Below are 18,747 nucleotides of genomic sequence, written 5' to 3'. Positions count from 1 at the left end.
CGACCTGACCTCCTCCTGTCTTTCCTTGCAGAGCTGGGCTCCTGCCCCGGCCACCTTCAGTTGAGACTGTGATGTGGAAGTGTAAGCCAAATAAACCCTTTCCTCCCCCAGTTGCTTTTGGTCCATGGAGTTTTACCACAACAATAGTAACCCTAACTAAACACATGTATATGGTGTGTGCGAGTGTGTGTGCGTGTATGTGTATGTATGTGTGTACATGGAAGAAACAAGCCTTCTACCTCATTCACAGACAAGGTTTCTGTTGTTGGCTACTTTGTACAGCAGGCTAGCCCAGGAGTTTCTGGTGATGTAGGAACACGGGTCAGACACATGCCACCATGCTCCGCTTTACAAGGGTTCTAGGGACTTGAACTCAGGTCTTCATGCTTGCATGGCAAGTATTTTTTACCTACTGAACCATCATCTCCTCAGCCCCTTTTGTGGTTTGATTGGCTAACAAGTGTCCACTGTGAAGCATCTGTTTAAGAAGAGTTCTTTACACTAGTCCCTTCTGTATGAAAAATTCCTAGTTTGTTTGGCCTTTTTGTTTTCTTGCTAAAACCAAACAAACAAACAAACAAAACCTTTATGGTACCTTTCCTTTTAGAAGAGTATAGAAACTTGCTATGGTGGAAAGAATATGTCTATAATCCTAGCACTTGGGAGGCAACGGCAGGAGGATTGCATCGCTGTGAGTTCAAGGCTAGCCCAGGCTATAGAGTGAAACTTGGTAACTGCACTATGCCAGCACCAAGCATTAACATTTAAGCAAACCTCTGCCAACTCACCGTCTTCTTTATTCACGCAGAAGACAAATAGGAGGCTGGCTAGGCCAGTGCTGTCCTGGGTGCTCTATGAACCCCAACAATGGACATGGCCAGGCTGCCCTAGTAAAAAGGTCCTCCATTGTCCCTAGGAGTTGGGTCTGGAAGACCCCAATGGTGTCATAGTGAACCCTTTGGTTGGCTTGCAGGAGCCTCTCCAAGACTCAATTAGTGCCCACAGCAGCCCCACTGGTCACAACCTTTAAGCTGAACAGCTGGTCCAGGAGCAACCATGCCAAGTCTACCTGCCCATGCACAGAGGATGCCACTCAGCCAGGAAGGCTGGGCAGAAACTCCAGAGCTCATCTTCCATCCTTTTAGTCTGATACCTCCAGCCACTGTCCCCTCCTCAGCGTCCCCTTCCTCCACGCTGGCTCCCCAGCCTGGCAGCTTGTTGGCTGTGTGATCTCAGGCAAACTTTTACCTCTCTGAGCTGTTTTCCTCCTTACCTCACTAGCAGGAGTGAGGCATTATGGGAGTATTAGCTCTGGGTCTGCACACAACCCGTCGCACAGGCATCTGTGTAAATGTGCGTGTTGAATGGGCCAGTGACTCATGCTGCGATTTTGATGGTTCCATCTCCCCATCCATCAGCCTGCAGACCCAAAAGACCAGGTAAAGAGCTCTTATATACAGGCAGCCACGCAACTACCTCATGAGGCCAGGCATCACTCTGGTGGGTATCTGGGACCAGAGAGACAGTGCCCAATAAGACAGGTGGCAAGTTCTCTTGCTCTAAGGCAAGGGCCTGTGTAGAAATGGAGAGACAGTATGGGGACACTGCCACCTTTACTCAAGAGAGGGAAAGTCACCTATGTTGCTGTCTACCTCCTTGACAGCCAGCACTGCTGTCTGCTGTGAATGTTTAACTTGGCCAGACCTCCTGCCTCCTACCGACAAGCCATCCCTTTCCCGAGCTATGCAAGGGCTGAGGTAGCCTTGTGCAACCCATTCTAGGAATTGTGGAAGGCTGAAGGCATAGCTTCAGGGACCAGCTCTCTGGGGACCCTTAGGGTACCTAGGGCACCAGTCTTGGGACCTGCCATGTTGTCCTCAGGCCACCTCTCTGCAGGATGTTTGCCAGGAGTTACTGGGACAGAGGCCTGGAGCAAGTTCCCTCCCCAGCTCACACCCTCAGGCTCCCCAGGGAAACACAGAGGCAGGGTCTGGTAATCTGTTACCCTGCCTAGGTAACCTGGGGTTGCTGGGGTAGGGCTGTTCTGAGTGACAGCCAGCTCCCTTGCCTTAGTGTTGTGTCTGCACTTGGCCTAAGTAGTGTGGTCAGTGGGACAGCACAGGTTCCCAAGAGCTCCTGCCCCCTCACAAGTTCAGCTGGCCAAGCTGACTGGGCCAGTAGTGCATGCTGCAAAGGTCAGGGGCTAGCCCGATACACTGGGGATGTGGGAGAGGCTGAAGGGAGGGGCTGCTCAGCTGCTGCAGTTCTCATTCAGCTCGCCCACTGGCTTTGAGGGCTTGGGAAAGGAAGAAACTTGAGATTTAATCCTCTGAACAAGAAACAGGGTATCAGTCCTCAGAGACAGGGCAGCTCTGCAGAGGGGAATCCCGTGTTGGGAGGCACACACAGTGTGGGAGTGTATGCTTCTGTTGTCATGAAGCTGTAGTTGGGAAAGTACCTGTGGGCATTGTGGGGCAGCAGAAGCCCTCAGTTCAGTGTCTCCCCTTCTCCACACAGATCTGGGACATGAGTGACGAGGAGACCATCTGAGGCAACCACAGCTCAGGAGTGTTCGGCCCTCAGCGCAGGACTGTTCCCCAGGACTGGCGATCTGGGCCCTGCCACCTCCCTGGTTCCGATTCCTACTCCCCTGAGGACTAGGGGTACCCTCTGCTGCCCAGCTCTGCTCTTTCCTGTGCCATCTCACCAGCTCTGAACTCAATAACAACTTTGGCATTGCCACTGATCTGGGGGTTCTTCCATGTGCATTGATTTTCTTTCCCTCTCTCCTACTGTGAAAAGATTCCCCTGGGATCTTTTCACCTTGGTCCGGTAGGAGTGGCAGGGAGCATCTGACTCAGCAGAGATCAAACAAGGATGTGCTAGGAGCCCCATGTTGAGTACCTGCTGTGGGCCCTGGCAGCACCACACTGGCCCACCCTCAGCTGTTGGCATGTTGTGGTGCCACCCTGCTCTTGCCACGGTGCTGGTGGAAAGCAGGGCAGAGCTCTGCCTGAATGGTGTGCAGCTGGACCACAGGCAGGTGCTTCTCTGCGGCTGCTACTGGGGCAAGGCTAGTTTTCCTCTTCATTCTGGTAGGTCCCTGGCAACTGTGGTCACCTGTGTTCTTCCTAGCAGCTCCCCCTCCCACACTTACACATCTTCCACTTGGGTCATGTCTAGAACAGAAGCCCATATATGGCTGACTTCAGCAGATTTCAGTAAGGGAGACTTGAGAAGACCTTGGCCTAAGGTAGAGGCTGCAAGAGGTAACCCTGCCCACCTGCACAAGGATTCCCAGAAAACAGGAAGGCCTGGGCACAGGGCACTACATGCTACCCTAGGATGGAAGAACCACACAAAGCCTTGGTTTAAGAGCACTTTATTATTGTTCTTAAGGCTACTTTTAAGTACAAAAAAAAAAAAAAAAAAAAAAAAAAAGATGGCCTGCCAAACCTTTTTTTTTTCTTCTTCCAGGAAAAACAGGCCACAGAGAATGGTATATTACAGATTTACAAACACAGAGAGGGGTCAGCACACACATGGGTGGCTTGGTTCTGGGGAAGACACAAGCTCCTGCCCAGGCAGGATGGCGCACCCCTCAGGTGACGTGTGGCATTCCCCTCCAGGACACAGCCTATTCCAGATAGGTCGGTGCACCAGAGACCCAGCCACCCGCACTGCCACCCCTGCCCCAACAGCAACAACCCGTTCACTGACGGGTGTCTGAGGCCTGTTGCCCACAGAGCCAGTCCGCGGTGTGGTTGTTTTCCTGTGACAACCTCAGTAGCCTGTAGAATAACAAACTAGTGGCTATGAATGCGGACGCAGTGTCGTCACGGCGTAACTGTGTCCCTGCATGACGACAGACACACCTACGACAAAAAAAAGATCAACTTTTTTTCCCAAACAACAACAAAAAATGATTACGATAGGAAAGGGGAAAAATTAAATAGCTACATATCATTAACAAATTAATTGTTCTTCAAAAATACCTACAAATTTCTCTGTACACTCTTTACGCACAGCGTAATGATGGTCTTTAAAATTACCTATATAAAAAAGTGTTCAACAATTCTTTTCTTCTGAATGCCAAGCTTGGAAGCCCAGGAGAGTGGAGTGGAGTGAACTGTGCGGGGCAGGAGGGCTGTCCACTTTTGTAAAGGCCGGTAGCCACCTGTAACTACGGGCATCAGTCCCCGCGTTTCCACCCTCACCTGTTTCCCAAGTTCATCAGCTAACCTGTTTTCCTCCTACTGAAAGTCAGCCCCATGGGCTCCCATGTGCAAGGAGTCCATAATGCCTTGTTGGGGAGGTGGTTCTAGCCAGGTGATGTCCTAACCCTCCTCTAGTGGGCCAGGCCAGGGGACAAAAAATGCTCACGGCCAGGAGGAGCAGCTGCTGCGGGGCATCCCCAGCCATGTCTGTCCTGCTTGCTTCTAATGTCTAGTTAGTAGCTATTAATAGAGCGGGCAATAGTGATGCAGGAATAACTGTATAGTTATTAGAGAGGAATGTGTACAGCCTTGGCCCCAGCATGAGAGGAAGCGCACGCAGCCCCATGTTGCAGACTGTCAGGCACCTGCTGTTTGGCCAGGAGTTGGAAAGGAGCAGTCTGCACCGAGGAGCCTAAAGACATGAACTCAAGTCCCCAGCCCAGGATGCAGAAAAATCAGCAGCAATGGGCTCCCCAGCCTACCACACCCACCGACTGTGCACTCCTTCTCCGAGTAAAGTGAGCATCGACTACACCTCTCAGAAGCACAGCTGTACCAGCAGTGAATGTATCTAGGGCTGTAACTGACGGGATAGGCTAATGCCGCCGCCAAAAAACCAGTCAGTGCTACAGTCTGAGCTTACAGTCAATAGAAACCAGCTATTTTTCGTATTAAGACGTGCACCATGTCAGAAGCACTACGGAGTCCTCCAGCCTTTGCACTAGCCTCACCAACTGCAGTGTTCAGAGACAGTAAATGCCCATGGTCAGGGGGAACCTGCAGTCCAGTTGTGAGCACCTCAAGACTAGAGAGAAAGACCTAGAACCTGCTAGAGACCTTCTAAGTTCAGCAACAATGCAAGCACACATGATCAGAAGTGTTCCCTAGCAGTTTGCCCTTGGTGCTGGCATTGCAGACAGCTGCCCAAAGGGCAGCCCTGCCCTCCATAGTGCAAATCAGGACAGTTCTTTTCAGGCAGACACATGTACACACGGACTGAGTTGGACCCCAGGGGGAAGCCAAGTTGTGCAACCCAGTCTCAAAAGCTAAGAGCACAAAGCGTCCGGATCCCCATGTCTTCATGGCTTGTGACTAGGAAAGGGCCGCAGGGTCCCGGCTGCCAGGTGGCAGACCTGCAGAGGTTTCTTTGGTAACCAGGACAGGAAGCAAGGATGCTCTGCTGGACCGATGCTCCATGCTGTTCCTGTTGCCATAGTGAGACCCCTTGTACGAATACCAAAAAGTACAAAAAAGAGCAGAACAAAAGTCCAGACAACATGGTTTTGCGAATAAACCACCCTCCCACCCTCCCCCTAAGATTTTTTTTCCTTTCTATTTCTTTTTTTGTTTTTTTGTTTTTTGTTTTTGTTTTTTTAAGCACTGACTGTTGAAAAGCTCAGGCAAACCATGCAGATCCTTGTGTGGCTGGAGGGTGGAGCCCCCTTCAGGAGACCACGGAGGGGGAGTGACTATGGCTGACCATGTGGGCAGTGGGGCTGGCAGGCTGGCCCCGGCGTGAGGCTGACTCTGGGCTGCTGGAAGCGCTGTCCTTGGCCGCTTTGATCTGAAGCCATGTGTCACCTAGTGCTTTGGCAAAGTGGTCATCCACAGAGCCAGTGATAGACACCGAGTTGGGTGCTGGTTCTGGTTCCTTGTAGTTCTTGCCCAGGCTCCGACGGAAGTGCTCTTCCACCACAGGGTCACAGGTGGCAGTTGCTGCAAAGGGCGGATCAGAGGAGAGGTGACTGCATCAGTGGGCCAGGTACCCTAGTCAGTGCTACTTAAGCACCCTGGGTTGAAGTGTGAATCTAGAGTGTCTTTATGGCACTAAATGACAATGGTGGAGCCTATCTTCTGTCATCTGAAGCCCGGAGGGGCTAGGGACTAAATGTCCTTAATTCCTTCCCACCCAAGGCATAGCCAATTCAAGGTACATGTGTGCTCAAAAACAGTGTTTTTAAAACTCAACACTAAGTGAATTTCAGGGAGAGAAGTTACAGCTCACAGCTTGATCCAGGGTTCCCACATGCACCAGGCTTTGGTGGAAAACTCACCACTGGGTGGTCTTCGGTAACTGGCAGACCCAGGTGCAGAACAGCCACTGTGCGCAATGGGGCAGTGAGAGAGGTTGCAGTTGCGGGCACCTGCAGATGCGCAGGTGATCACGGAGGGCCGGTTCTGCAGGAGGGAGAAAAAGTCAGCTCCTCTTCATCCACCAATTAGGCTGAGCAGCTGCTGCCAGAGGGCCCAGCTCCTCTTGACAGGAACCTCCCCTGCATTCAGTTGCTCTTGAAGCCCACTGTGCCCCAAACAGCAGGTTCAGAGAATAGATGTGCTGGGGTCCCCACCCCTGGCACCTGCAGGTGAGCCGCCCCTGACACACAGCATCCCCTCAGGACCAGGCCCCTTGCTCCTTGTCAGTGAGTGCACAAACACCGACTGGGAACCTGGGAATCGCAGGCCCAGCATGGGTCACACAGAGCTGCACACAGTCTGTGCTTGCAAAGCCTCTTCATACGGTTTCTGTCAGAAGCCCCACCCCTTTGCTGTCTCTGGGGCTTGCTGGGTGTGGTGCTAAGGTAAGACAAGTTCCTGTCCTCAGCATCCCTCTACCTCCCTGCTCTTTGGGAGACAAGGTCTAAGGAAGTTGCCTTGACTTTGTAATCCTTCTGCCTCAACCTCCCAAGTAACTATATTATAAATCTGAATTACCAGACCTGGCCTTGTTTTTTATAAAGCAATAATTTTGCCAGGCAATGGTGGTGCATGCCTTTAATCCCAACACTCTGGAGGCAGGCAGATCTAAGTGAGTGTGAGTTCAAGGTCAGCCTGGTCTATAGAGTAAGTTCCAGGACAACCAAGGCTACACAGAAAAACCCTGGTTCAAATACCCCCCCCCCAAAGAAAGAACTTTTTTTCTTTAGTAATAATAAATAAAAAAGTATCCTAATCCATGCAGGTTTGTGACCAATGACTTTATAAGATGCAAGCCCAAAATAAAGCCACTGACATTTAACTCTGTGAAACAGTACTGGGTAAGTGCCAGGGAAGATGGGGGGGAGCACGTGGAGGAGGGGGCTCCCTCATCAAGATCAACCCTGTACTGTGCAAAGCAGCGAAGCCTTAGGAATGAAAGAACCAAGTCCCTTCAACTTCAGGACTTCTACTCAGGGTTTCCATGAGCTCATGGTCCCCTACACCCAGCCTGGTCACCTCTGGAAGAGAATCAACCAAGACATAACAACATACACACCTGCTGCCGCTCCACAGCTGACCTGCCGGTGTCACTGCTGTTCTTAGTCAGTGCAAGAGGCTGCTCCATGAGGCCAGGGAGGGATGCATACAGGTGGCCACCATGCAAGCTCACAGCTGGGGCTGCAGCCCGCTCAATGGGACTGCGGCTCCGTTCCCGGGGATCTCTGCGGCAGTCTCCATTGACGGTCTTACTCCTGAAAGACAGGGACATGCTCAGGGGGATGACTGGCAAAGGGGGCTCTGGTGAGGAGCCACGAACTTCCCCCTGATGTTTCTGAGACATTCCTACCCTCATGTTAAGGGTAAGTTGAGGAACCAGGCCCTAAGTGTAGGAGAAGCAACCTTTGGAGCCAAAGTTGGCTTTGCGGCCTCCCTCCTTCCCTTCTGGCAGATATGTCACTTCAGTGCTGCCTGCCTGCCTACATACATACAAGATCAACTCATGTGCTCAGTTTGACCACCATTGGTCATTGAGGTAGGATGGGAATGCTGAGGACCAAAGAAACCTGACACATGCTCCGAGCCAATTCTGATGCGAAGCCATACTGGTGCCTGCTCCTCTACACAGCGGTGTCCATTACCACCTCTGTCCGGATAGGGCACCAAGACAGTGGGGAGCCAAGTGACTGTTTCATCCACTGATGACCAGTGACCTCTTCTGTATGGGTGTGCTTCTTATTAGTGTAGAAGATGGCACTTGTACCCAGAAACCACAGCAGCAGCAGAAGACAGCAGCTTCCCTGAGCAGATGCCACACGGGCCACAGGCTAAATGCTCAGTGCCACCTCCTCTATAAGGGACTTTAGATAGTGCCAACACAAGCATAGCACAAGGCCCAGCTTACACAAACTGTTCCAGGCTCAGCTCTGTCCTCCCTCCATCCCACTGACTCTAGAACCATCACCAGTGCTGTCTGCTTAGGGTCTCTTCCTTTTTATCCAGGTGCCACAGCAAGCACTTTAAAAAAGGAAAATGATTCCTACAGCTTTGGGAAATTTCAGAGCCCATGCTTGGCCTGCTCTTTAACACCAGGGAAGCGGGCCATGTGTGCTTGGGCTTTGAGCAGAAAACAACCATGCCTGCATGCTGGGCCAGCCAAATGCAACATGCTACTGTTTAGTCACACACCACACACACTGCACGTGCACTCTGCATGCGCACATACACACACTCCACACATGTGACAGTCATACTGTAAGACATGACACAGCACCATCTTGGGTACTCAGCATCCCTTTCCCCCCTGACGGCCTCTTGTGAAACCGCCCTGCAGGACACTGACACGCTCACTAGTCCTTTCATCCCCTGACTTTGCTGTGTTCACCTCAAAGCCACCTTTTTATTAAGCAAATATGACTTGCCTTTCCATTTTTACCTCTGGCTCTGTGCCACGAAGGTTTTAAGCTGTAGCAGCAACTGTCCACCTACCATCTGCCAGGGAGGCTGCCTCCATATTGTGCTTCTCTGAATGTGCATTGGCCCTGAATTCCAGGCACTTGTGCAAGCTCTCAGGGCAGAAGCCACCACACCATTGCTGATCACTTTTGCCTACCCTACACTAGCACTGAAAGCTTTGCGGGAGACAAAGTCCTGCCTGTCTCGAGTTACAGACCACCTGCACAGGGAAAGGAAGACATCAGAGGCAGAACTGGGATGGCAGACTCATACGGAGCCAGACTGGACCGGTGAACCGCAGGGCATCCGCAGCCTTCAGATGGAGTCTACACTCCCGGGGACTCAAGCAGCAGACGCTAACAAGGACAGGAAATCACAGGGAGCACTATGATTCCCAAATGAACCTGCAGCAGGCAATGGATACAAAAGGAGGTTCAATGGGTACAGCACAGGGAGGACTGGGAAGTCTGAGGAAGACAGCCTACAGACGGCAAGACAACTCAGGCAGGCTAGCATCTCTTGTCCCCTTGACCTCAAGTCCTTACCATCTTGGATCCCCACAGCACTTTTACATGGCCAAGCACAACCTCAATGATGAGACGCATAGGGAGCACAGAATGAGGTAGTACTAGCAGGGGCCTTCAGGACTCAACACCGAGGAAGTCATTCAGTTGGCAGTGGGCATGATACATCATACAAAATACCACGAAGCTCAGAACAAGCCTGGGAACTTGCTGGTTAATTTTAGTAAAATTACACACCACTCATATTTCCAGCTCATTTTCCTGGTTCCTGGAGCTTAAAGACAGACATTGTTTTCCATGTCCCTCCCCCTTTGAATGAATCACAGCCCAGTGTGTCCTGTGCCGTCAGGACGCTGACCTAAACCACACACATCCTGCCTCTCCTTAAAGACCAAGTTGGTGGAGGGAAAACTAACAGGGGCCCTGCTAGGGCCTAGAGGACTCACGGAGCTGCCTGGGAACATCGACCTTGCCCATTTCAAGCCAGTTATTTCAGGAGAAAAAGAGAAAAGGTGGGTTGCAAAGAGAAACCACCATACTCATCTAGGCCAGAGTTTTCTGGGGACAGTTGCCATGTGTTCCTGATCAGTCTCTGAGCTCAGAAGACAAAATGTCAACGGCATTTGAGGAAAGCAGACTAGATCCCAGGAACCACAGCTCCACCTCCTGCCAGCATCTTGCTCAGCCTTAGGAACCATGCTATGTTGGCAGGGCAGAAGAGTAAGGAAGGACCCACCCAGCCTCAGGCTTCCCACAACACACAGGATATCCCGGAGGTGACAGAATGAGCCTTCCTGATACCAATCTGTGCTAGCGTCACCATGTGCCAGGGGCAGAGCCCCTCTTGCTCTAACATTGTGCCCTGGGAACTGGCACGGCAGTCACAAGCCCTCCCAGCCTCTAACACTAATAGTTAGGGGGCAGAAACTAAGCCTCAGACCCTCTCAACGCCACGACCAACCTGAGGCCATCAACTTTGATAAGAATCATGTCATTAACAAGGACACGATGGCACAGACCATGTCCTCTGTGTGCACAACCAGAAAGCCAGGTTCCCGATGTCCACCTCAAAGCCAAGAGAGCATGGAAAACAAACACCACCGGGGCTGGCTGACATTTCTGTCCCCTGCCTACACAAAGCTGCTGTCTCACTTTCTGCTCAGCGAAATTTCAAAACTTCAGGGACCTAACCAACCAGTAAATGCCTCATTCCCTCTGTCACAGGAAGCTGTTAGGAACCCTCCTGCAGGAGCAGAGCATTGTGGGAAGATGGCCCTCGAGCTATTCCTGCTGGCGGTCTTTTCATCCGTTGCTGAGTGCTCAGGCCTCACTATGATGGGCTCGGAGTGGGAGGCAGGATCAGATGGCCGAGGCACTGTCTGAAGTTACCTCACTGGTTGAGTCAAGGACTCCAGGGCCCAACTCCTGGCTGTGAAACCTTCCCTGACGGGGCAGAGCGCTGTTTCTATGCCCCTCTCAGCGATGCATTTGAGTCTCTCCTGTGCATTGCCTTTTAATTCCTGTCACAGACTAAATGGGGTCCCCTGACAGATGTTATGTGTGACCAGATCTAATAAGATGAGGTTATTCAATGCCACCGAAGGTTGACTAAAGTGACAGGCACTCAAAGGGAAGATGATATCGAGACCAGGAATGGCAGCTAAGAAAGCCTTCCTCAGAAGAAAAGCAATCACTAGACCAGGCTAGCCTTGAGTTGACAGATCCGCCTAACCTGCCTCTGCCTATTCATGTCAGCAAAAAGAGCTAGAAACCAGTGACCCTGGGCTAGCCCCCAATAATATATGTGCACTTGTACTTTAGATTTAACAAAAATCTTAAAAGTTGTTTTTAAAGCTTAAAAAAAAGTATGAAGAAAACATTTTGTCCAGCTATATGAAAATTCTATGCTAAATATTATCAAAAAATGGTAAAAATTAAAAACTGTTAGGCCAGCAAGATGACTCTGTGTAAGGGCTCATTTGCCTTGGGAGCCCAATGACCTGAGTCGGCATGATGATAAACTCACCTACCAATTCAGTCCTCAGGGTGCACATGGCTGGTTTCTCGGGCTCATGGTGCCATGCACTGCTCTGCCTCGCCTCTGAACCAAACTGCTTTATAGATCTCCAGAAATCCTCTACAGCGATGCTCTCTGCTGACCGACCTATAACTAATACAAAGGCTCTAGCGCAGTGGTTCCTAGTGTTGTGACCTTTTACAGCTCCTCATGTCGTGGTAACCCCAAGAATAGCATTATTTCCATTGCGACTTCCTAACTGTAATTTTGCTACTGTTATGAATCATAATGTAAATGCGATAGCTGATACATCCCTATTGGGGTCTTGACCCCCAGGTTGAGAACCACTGCTTTAAAGATTTATCATGTATATGTATACAGTGTCCTGCCTATGTGTGTGCCTGCACTCACTATAGATGCTTGTGAGCCGCCATGTAGTTATCGGGAATTCAACTCAGGACCTCTGGAAAACCAGCCAGTGCCATTAACCTCTGAGCCATTTCTCCAGCTCCTGCTTTAGAGTCTTACAGAAGCCAGGAACCTAAGCCTCACTGGCTCTCAGAGAACACATGCTGTGTACTGAGTCACACCTGCTGTATGAGGCAAGAAGGCCAGGGTCACTTAGTGAGGTCCTGGGCCTGGTTGCTCCAGAAGTGAGGCAGCCGCGGATCTGCTTCCCCATGTGCCATAGAGAATGCCTGTGGAGCTGGCTCTCCTTTGACCGTCAGCCCAGCAAGACTGCATGGAGCTGGAGAGAATGCTCTTGCCTGGTGTCCACTTTCCTTCACCACAGCTGGTGGGCACTACACCCCACTCCTCCCCCAGTGCCACACCAGCTCTGAGGTGCCACCTTAGAACTCTGCTGTAGGAGGGAAGGGAAAATGAGGGGAAAGAGAGATCTGCCCAAGTCCCAGAGCAGGTAGGGGACAAAGCAGGAGCAACCAACCACTCCTGTAACAGGAGGTAAAGGTTGCGCTCTTCTGACGAGGACTGGTCCCCACAGCAAAGATCCCCGAGGCTTCTGAGCCATCACTCGAGTCATGAAAGAGCCTAGCTATGTCACGATGTACCCTCCACCCCATCCTGCCCCCCGGCCCCTCCAGCAGCCCAGGTGTCACTTGCATCCACCAGGAGCTCTGACCAACGGCCACAGTGATGCGGCACCCAGGTAAGGTAAAGGCTTCCGGAAGCTGAAGTGCAAGCCTTAAGGAAGAGAATCAGTGCCACACAATCTCAGAGACTGTAGCACCACACAGTTCACTTCCTTCCTGTCATGTGATGGCCATGCAGAGCTTCTCACAAATACTCCTTTCTGATGACACGTACAGTTTCCTGCTCGGCTTCCTCCCAGTGCAAACCGTGGTATCATTCCCAACAGTCACTTCCTCTGCCCCATGTGCCCAGAAAGCCACACACTCTATCAACTAAAACAATGTAAAACAACCGGTGAGTCCAAGGCGGCTCTGGCTCTGTGTCTCGGGAGAGGTCCCACTCGCAAGCCCCACACTCCCCGTTTTCCAGGGCCGGGCCTCACACTCGCGCTCCACTCTGACTCCAGCCCCGCTCCCCCACCAGACCAGAACCGTCTGCATGTGTTTCACATCATTAGCTGAGACAACAGAAAGAAACGGAAGCCGGAGAATCAGGTCTGCCATGGGACTGGGGGTGGAGCACCATGTTCTTCCCATGTTCGTCAAGCAAGAACTGGTCCACCTGTGGCCGCAAACCCCCCAGGACTGCACACAAACAGGCCAAGAACCCATGTGCACGCCAAGCACGGTTTGCAGAGCCTGACGATCATGTGCTGCACACATGCACGCTCAGATGCTAATGAATGAGATGCTGCTGAGATTAATAGATGCTCACTCGCGGTCCCTGCTGCTCCTGGGTTGCAGCTGTTTTCGTCATTATACAGTCTCTCAATGAATGACACTCAAAAGTACAACCACTATTGTGTTTTTGGCACTAAGCAGTCCTTAAACTAGAGAGGGATGGAAAGCATCAGGCTCTTCCTGCCCAAGCCCAGCCGCCACATCTGCCATGGGCAGAAACCTCTAGGCCACTCCCTCTCCATCCAGGGACAGGCGCCACTGGGCTGGCATTTATATTGTTCCCCGCTAGGGAGAACTTGGGACCACAGAGATGAAGACTGGAGAGTGGGGTGAGGGAAGAGGCCGGGACGTGCCAAACAACCAGCACCAGTTCCCTGCAGGCCTACCTGGAAGCCTACCTGCCCCTGCCTCCCTCTCCCACGCCCAGCTTTCCGGGACAAGCCTTTCTAGGGTTAGGAAAGGGAGTTCCCAATGCCCCTGCAGGAAGGCCGCAGCTAACCAGGAGAGAAGACGCGGTCCCTCCAGCACCAGGAGTGATCAAACAGAACAGGGCCAGCTGGTGTCTTGCACAGCACCAGGTACAGTTTTATGAATGAACTGACTTTCAAAGAACAGCCCCATTTTTAGGAGCAATCAGCATCAGAGGAGCTCGTGAGGCTGGGCGGACAGGGCAGCACCTGGGTCAGGGCTGCTGGAGAAACTCCGGGAGAGTAACCTTCGATCACAAAGCCACCAGAGAGGAAAGGGCTGCAAACGCCATCGCCGGTCGCCACACTCTATGCTGTCATGGGGTCTTTTCAAAGCTGTCCGCTAAATCGTGTAAAGGTTCCCTCCTTGATTTCCCCCCACACCTTTACAAGGGGAAAGAACAATCACTGGAAAAATCACATCAGACTGTTGATGAAAACATCAGAAGCTTCATCCTACTCAACAAGGTGTGGGGGTGCCGCGCTTGGCAGCCACAGAGATAGCTGCACAGGTCCTGGACACTTGTAGGTACAGAAAAGCTTCAGCACAAAGCCTGCCTCCTAATGAGTGACAGGTAACTGCAGAGGCCGGGTCTTTGTGCCACGTCTTCCTTTTGGAAAAACTCAGGGAACTTTATTTCTTCTTCCAGCTACCAGAAAAGTCTTTCCCTGCCTGACTTGCCAGAACTTGGCAACAAACACCAGCCTCTTCACATTAACTGGAGCCAGGTCCTCACCAGACAGTCGGTCGGCAGCGTCACACCGCACTGCGAGTGGTTGTCCCACAGCAGTGCCTGGCACTGAGCATCACTGCAGAGGAGCACTGAGACCCGAGCACCTGGGAAAAGGCTGGCTCCTTCGGCACAGTGGTAACCTCTGAACTGAAGCCCCGGATGTGTGTGCTGGGTGAAACAAGAACGGATTACCCCAGGTCTGCGGTCCTCAGCACCTGTGTCCCATAGGAAGGCGAGGTCTTGGGCTCAGTTTCCAGCACCCACATGATAGCTCACAGCTGCTTGTAACTTCAGCTCCAGGTACTCTGACGCCCTCTTCTGGCCTCTGTGGGCACTACACCCATGTAATGCACATACAGATATGCAAGCAAAACACCCATACATATAAAATAAAAATAACAATCTAAAAGGAAAGGTGGGTCACATGTAAACATTCTTTTTAATTAGCTCTATCTGTGACGCCTCTGGAGCAGACACCCTGCATTCCCACACATGTGTAATCCACATGGCTGCACACCCACATCCTGCACAGGGGTGCCAGCACCTTGCAGCTGGTGGTGACAGGTTCCAAATTACCTCGTGAAGTCTTTCATACATTGATTCGACACCAAATAAAAACCAGAAAGAAAAGAAGTCTTTCTTCTCAACTCACCTATAACCCTGACTGACCTTGAAAATTACAAACCACAATCAAAAATAACAACAAAAATCAGCCACTAAATTACCAGAGATAGCTACATGAACCTCGGGTATTGAGAATCTACAGCAATGAGATACACACTGAGAAATGATCTTTTGACACCTACCATGGTTTCTATATAGCAGGACCAATAAAGGGCCCAAAGGCCTGTCTATCTGGAACACACAGATTCATGATGTTTAGGGACATGATTGGCTCAATGGTCTGGTCTGTCCTCACTGAACATTTTCCAAAAATGGAAAGGAGAGGATTTCTTTTTTTAAATATATATATAGAGAGAGAGAACTGTAGAAATAAGCTTTAAATTACTTTAAGGAAAGATGGTTTTTGAGAATTATCCTGGTGCTTAGAAACACTACAGTATGCTAGCAACTGGATGGGCTAATGACAGCTATGTCTCCTCCATTCTTAGAAGTTCCCATAGACACAGAGCGCGTCACTGAAGGCCTACTTCATCTTTCTCCAGGTCACAGAGCTGCCCTTCCAGGCTGCCATTCATTATCTTGCAATGGATCCCAAGCTGGCCTCCAATTTGAGATTCTCCTGCCTCAACCTCCCTTATTAGTAGGGCTGCAGGTATGCATCACCATTAGACTGTCTCTCCCCGAGCCGTGTGCTTTGCTTTTCCCGGTGGTCGCTGCCATCTAAGAGCAATGTCTGGTTACAATCTACTCAGTCTAAACCTTGGAGCTCTGAAGAGGGAAGAAACTGAACACAGGGACCCAACTTTCTGCTCATTGCTGATACGGCATTTGATCTAGACCTGTGGAGAGGATTCTGAGCCCCACACCTGTCCACTCTATAAGAATCTCCAAAAGCCAGATAGATGGCCATGGTTCCGCTTACAAACGCATTCAACTGAAGTCACTGTCCCTGGAGTCCTCTGACTCCACCTGTAGATGATGGGCTCCAACAACAGACAGCTCAGCACAAGCCACGGTCCCAACACTGCTCACCCTGTGACACTTATCCGTGTTCTTCAATTGAACCAAAGTATTATATGGTAAGGGACACAATATCATTTAATGTTTCTTTAAATTTATTTTTGTGTATGAGTGTTTTCCGTCACAAGATGGTATGGGATCCCTTAAAACTAGAGCACCAGGTGGTTGCTAACTAGTATGTAAGTGCTGGGAACTGAACTCTGGTCCTCTGCAAGAGCAGTCAGGACCTTTAACCTCTGAGCCATCTCTCATGTTTAAGGATGCTGTTCAGTAGCAGGAAGTACATTCACACAGCTATATAATATGCATCACTACCACCCACCTCCATGAGTTCTCTACTGTCCCCACTGAGCACTAACCTCCCAGTCAGACCACCCTGCGGTATGGCTGTTCCACATTCCCTCTAGATGAGCCACCCATTCATTCTCCGTACTAGAGGCCTTGCATAAGTTGACTCATGCACCGTCATTGTTTTGACTCTGGCTTATTTCATTTAGCGCGATACCCTCATGGTTCAGCCATGTGCTAGTATGTGTAAGAATTTCCTGTCTTTTTAAGGCTGAATATATTCCACTGCAACACAGACTCATGCTTTTTGCCAACCACCACTGACGAGCTTGTTCCTGTGCTGTTCCCAGCTCTTGGCTATATGAACAGAGCCACCGTGAGTCTAGGTGTACAAACAGGAACCAGTACACCCTATTTCCAGGTATTCTGTATAAATTCCCAGAAGAGGAGCTGTTGGATTGCAGGGTGATTTGTCCTTGAAAGTTCTGGCAAACTGGGCAGTGGTGGTGCAGGCTTTTAATCCCAGCTCTCAGAGGCACAGGCAAATGGATCTCTGAGTTAAAGGCCTAGGCTACACAGACAAACCCTGTCTTGAAAAACCAAACAAAAGTCCTGACAAATCACCAGTTGTATATCAGGTTGGGTCTCTAGAACGTGTCTCTCATTAGCCACCTGTCCCTTCCTACTTCAGAGAAACCAAAGAAAGGTTTCCAGGAGCACAGAACTGATAAAGCCTTCTTAAAAACAGCCTACCTGGGGCTGGAGAGATGGTTCAGCGGTTAGGAACACTGACCACTGACTGCTCTTCTAGAGGTCCTGAGTTCAATTCACAGCAACCACCTGGTGCTCACAACCATCTAGAGTGGGATCTGATGCTCTCTTCTGGCATAAAGTCGTACATGCAGCTAGAGCACTAGTATACATAAAATACATAAACCTTTAAAAAAAATTAAAAAAAAATCAGCCTACCTGCTGTGAGAGCAACACTCACAGACGCTGGGACCATGGCCTCTTCCTAGACCACCAGAGTACAAGACAATGTGGAGCTGAGGCCGTGATCAGCCGAGAGCTTCTGGGAGCCTCTCAGCCACATAGCTGCGGTTCTCATTTCTCACTATGAGCCCGGACCAATTGCTTCAAGTCTTCCGAGGGTGGCTAAAGTTAACTATAATGACTACCACTTGTGTGGCAGCGGCAGCATCAGCGTGTGGCAGGACCAAATCCTCAGCGCGTCTGCACCATTCCACGCAACAGCAGCACTCACTCCAACCTGCTGGTCCCTCTGCCTGGTACAGATTAGCTGGGCAGAGGGCAGATCTCAGAGTAGCTATGAAGGGAGAGGACGCTTGGTAGAGCTACTGTCCAAGATCCCCAAAAGCATTTTCTATCAGACCCAAGAAGCTGAGGATAGTGCCGGGGGTGGGGGGCGGGGACCCTGAGTGGAGTGTCCAGAGGAAAGGCCCCACCGCTGAGGTCAGAGCCTCCAGGCTTCATCAAGTGTTTTTATTTATCGTTATCTTCTGTTAAGAATAAACTTGAGAGCAGAAGCATGAGCCTGGCATCTGGTCTGAGGAGGAGGAACAGGGCCCCCAGCAGCTGCTCCCCTCTAACTAGACCCTGTCACGTGACAGTTGCACCTGAACCTGGACTTCTTAACTCTGCCAGCTCCCTCCACACCTCACTCTCCCGACAACCCCCTCGCCCTTGCAGGAGGTTCTGGTGGCTACAGACTCGGCTTGGGACAAGGTGCTAGGCGGCCAGGAGACAGGGACCGAAGGACCGTCCCTGCTGCGCCCATCAGCTCTGTCTTCCCCAGCTTAAATTAATTACAGCTGAAAATACAGCACTGCCATCTGCTTTGAAAACGGCAGGATAAGGGAATAAAATGAAAGGGGGTTTTGGTACTAACCTCACTTTAATCATTGCCAAGGAGCATGAAGACAGCCCAGCGTCCTCCCACAAGAAAGCCTGGGGCCTCACAAACTTGGCAGGCACGACAGGCCCGCGCCCCTTCAGAATAAGAGTCCCCCGAAGGAGGGTGTGAGGTGTGGGGCTGCCTGCCCCGCGCTGCAGGGGAAGCTTCCTGCGGGCCTGGGAGAGGCTGGGAACTCCTGGGAGGCGTTATTTACAGAGTGCCGCCTGCCAAGATCGTTGCATGCATCGCTGCAGTTCCATTTTCAGAGAAAACAGATCTGCTGTCAGAATTACAGCAAGCCACTTCCTCTTTCTTTGTTCCCCTACCTTCCATAACACCAGGCTTTTAGCAAACTCTACAACTTGGCCAAAGGAAATGCTGGCAGGAAGGGGCGAGGCAGGAGGGAGGGGACAGGCCTGCAGTTCAGCTTCTGTGGGTTCTCTGGTCCTCTCGCCCTCT

The 18,747-nt window shown here is 51.0% G+C and overlaps 2 protein-coding genes across 10 annotated transcripts in view; one reads left to right on the top strand and one right to left on the bottom strand.

The window, feature by feature from the left end:
* Positions 1-14,855, top strand: part of Atg7 (autophagy related 7) — a 222,967-nt gene extending 208,112 nt beyond the window's left edge. For 2 of the 3 annotated variants that reach the window (XM_085686871.2, XM_085686866.2), the window contains one exon: positions 2,518-2,746. In XM_085686871.2, the coding sequence (XP_085542997.2) occupies positions 2,518-2,550 (33 nt within the window). In that variant the 3' untranslated portion in view covers positions 2,551-2,746. Of the gene's footprint in view, positions 1-2,517; positions 2,747-14,357 lie in introns of those variants that run through there. The other variant, XM_085686867.2, reaches the window with a different exon arrangement.
* Vgll4 (vestigial like family member 4) overlaps positions 5,553-18,747 on the bottom strand; it is a 109,634-nt gene continuing 96,439 nt past the window's right edge. For 5 of the 7 annotated variants that reach the window (XM_087904416.1, XM_087904414.1, XM_087904418.1 and 2 more), the window contains 3 exons: positions 7,471-7,666; positions 6,272-6,395; positions 5,553-5,933 (listed from right to left, as the gene is read on the bottom strand). In XM_087904416.1, the coding sequence (XP_087760542.1) occupies positions 5,662-5,933; positions 6,272-6,395; positions 7,471-7,666 (592 nt within the window). In that variant the 3' untranslated portion in view covers positions 5,553-5,661. Of the gene's footprint in view, positions 5,934-6,271; positions 6,396-7,470; positions 7,667-17,342; positions 17,646-18,282; positions 18,432-18,747 lie in introns of those variants that run through there. The other 2 variants (XM_085686875.2, XM_085686876.2) reach the window with 2 other exon arrangements.

Source organism: Myodes glareolus, chromosome 3, assembly GCF_982192425.1.
Source record: "Myodes glareolus chromosome 3, mMyoGla1.1, whole genome shotgun sequence".
Lineage (NCBI taxonomy): Eukaryota > Metazoa > Chordata > Mammalia > Rodentia > Cricetidae > Myodes > Myodes glareolus.
This window is presented reverse-complemented; position numbering and strand designations above follow the sequence as displayed.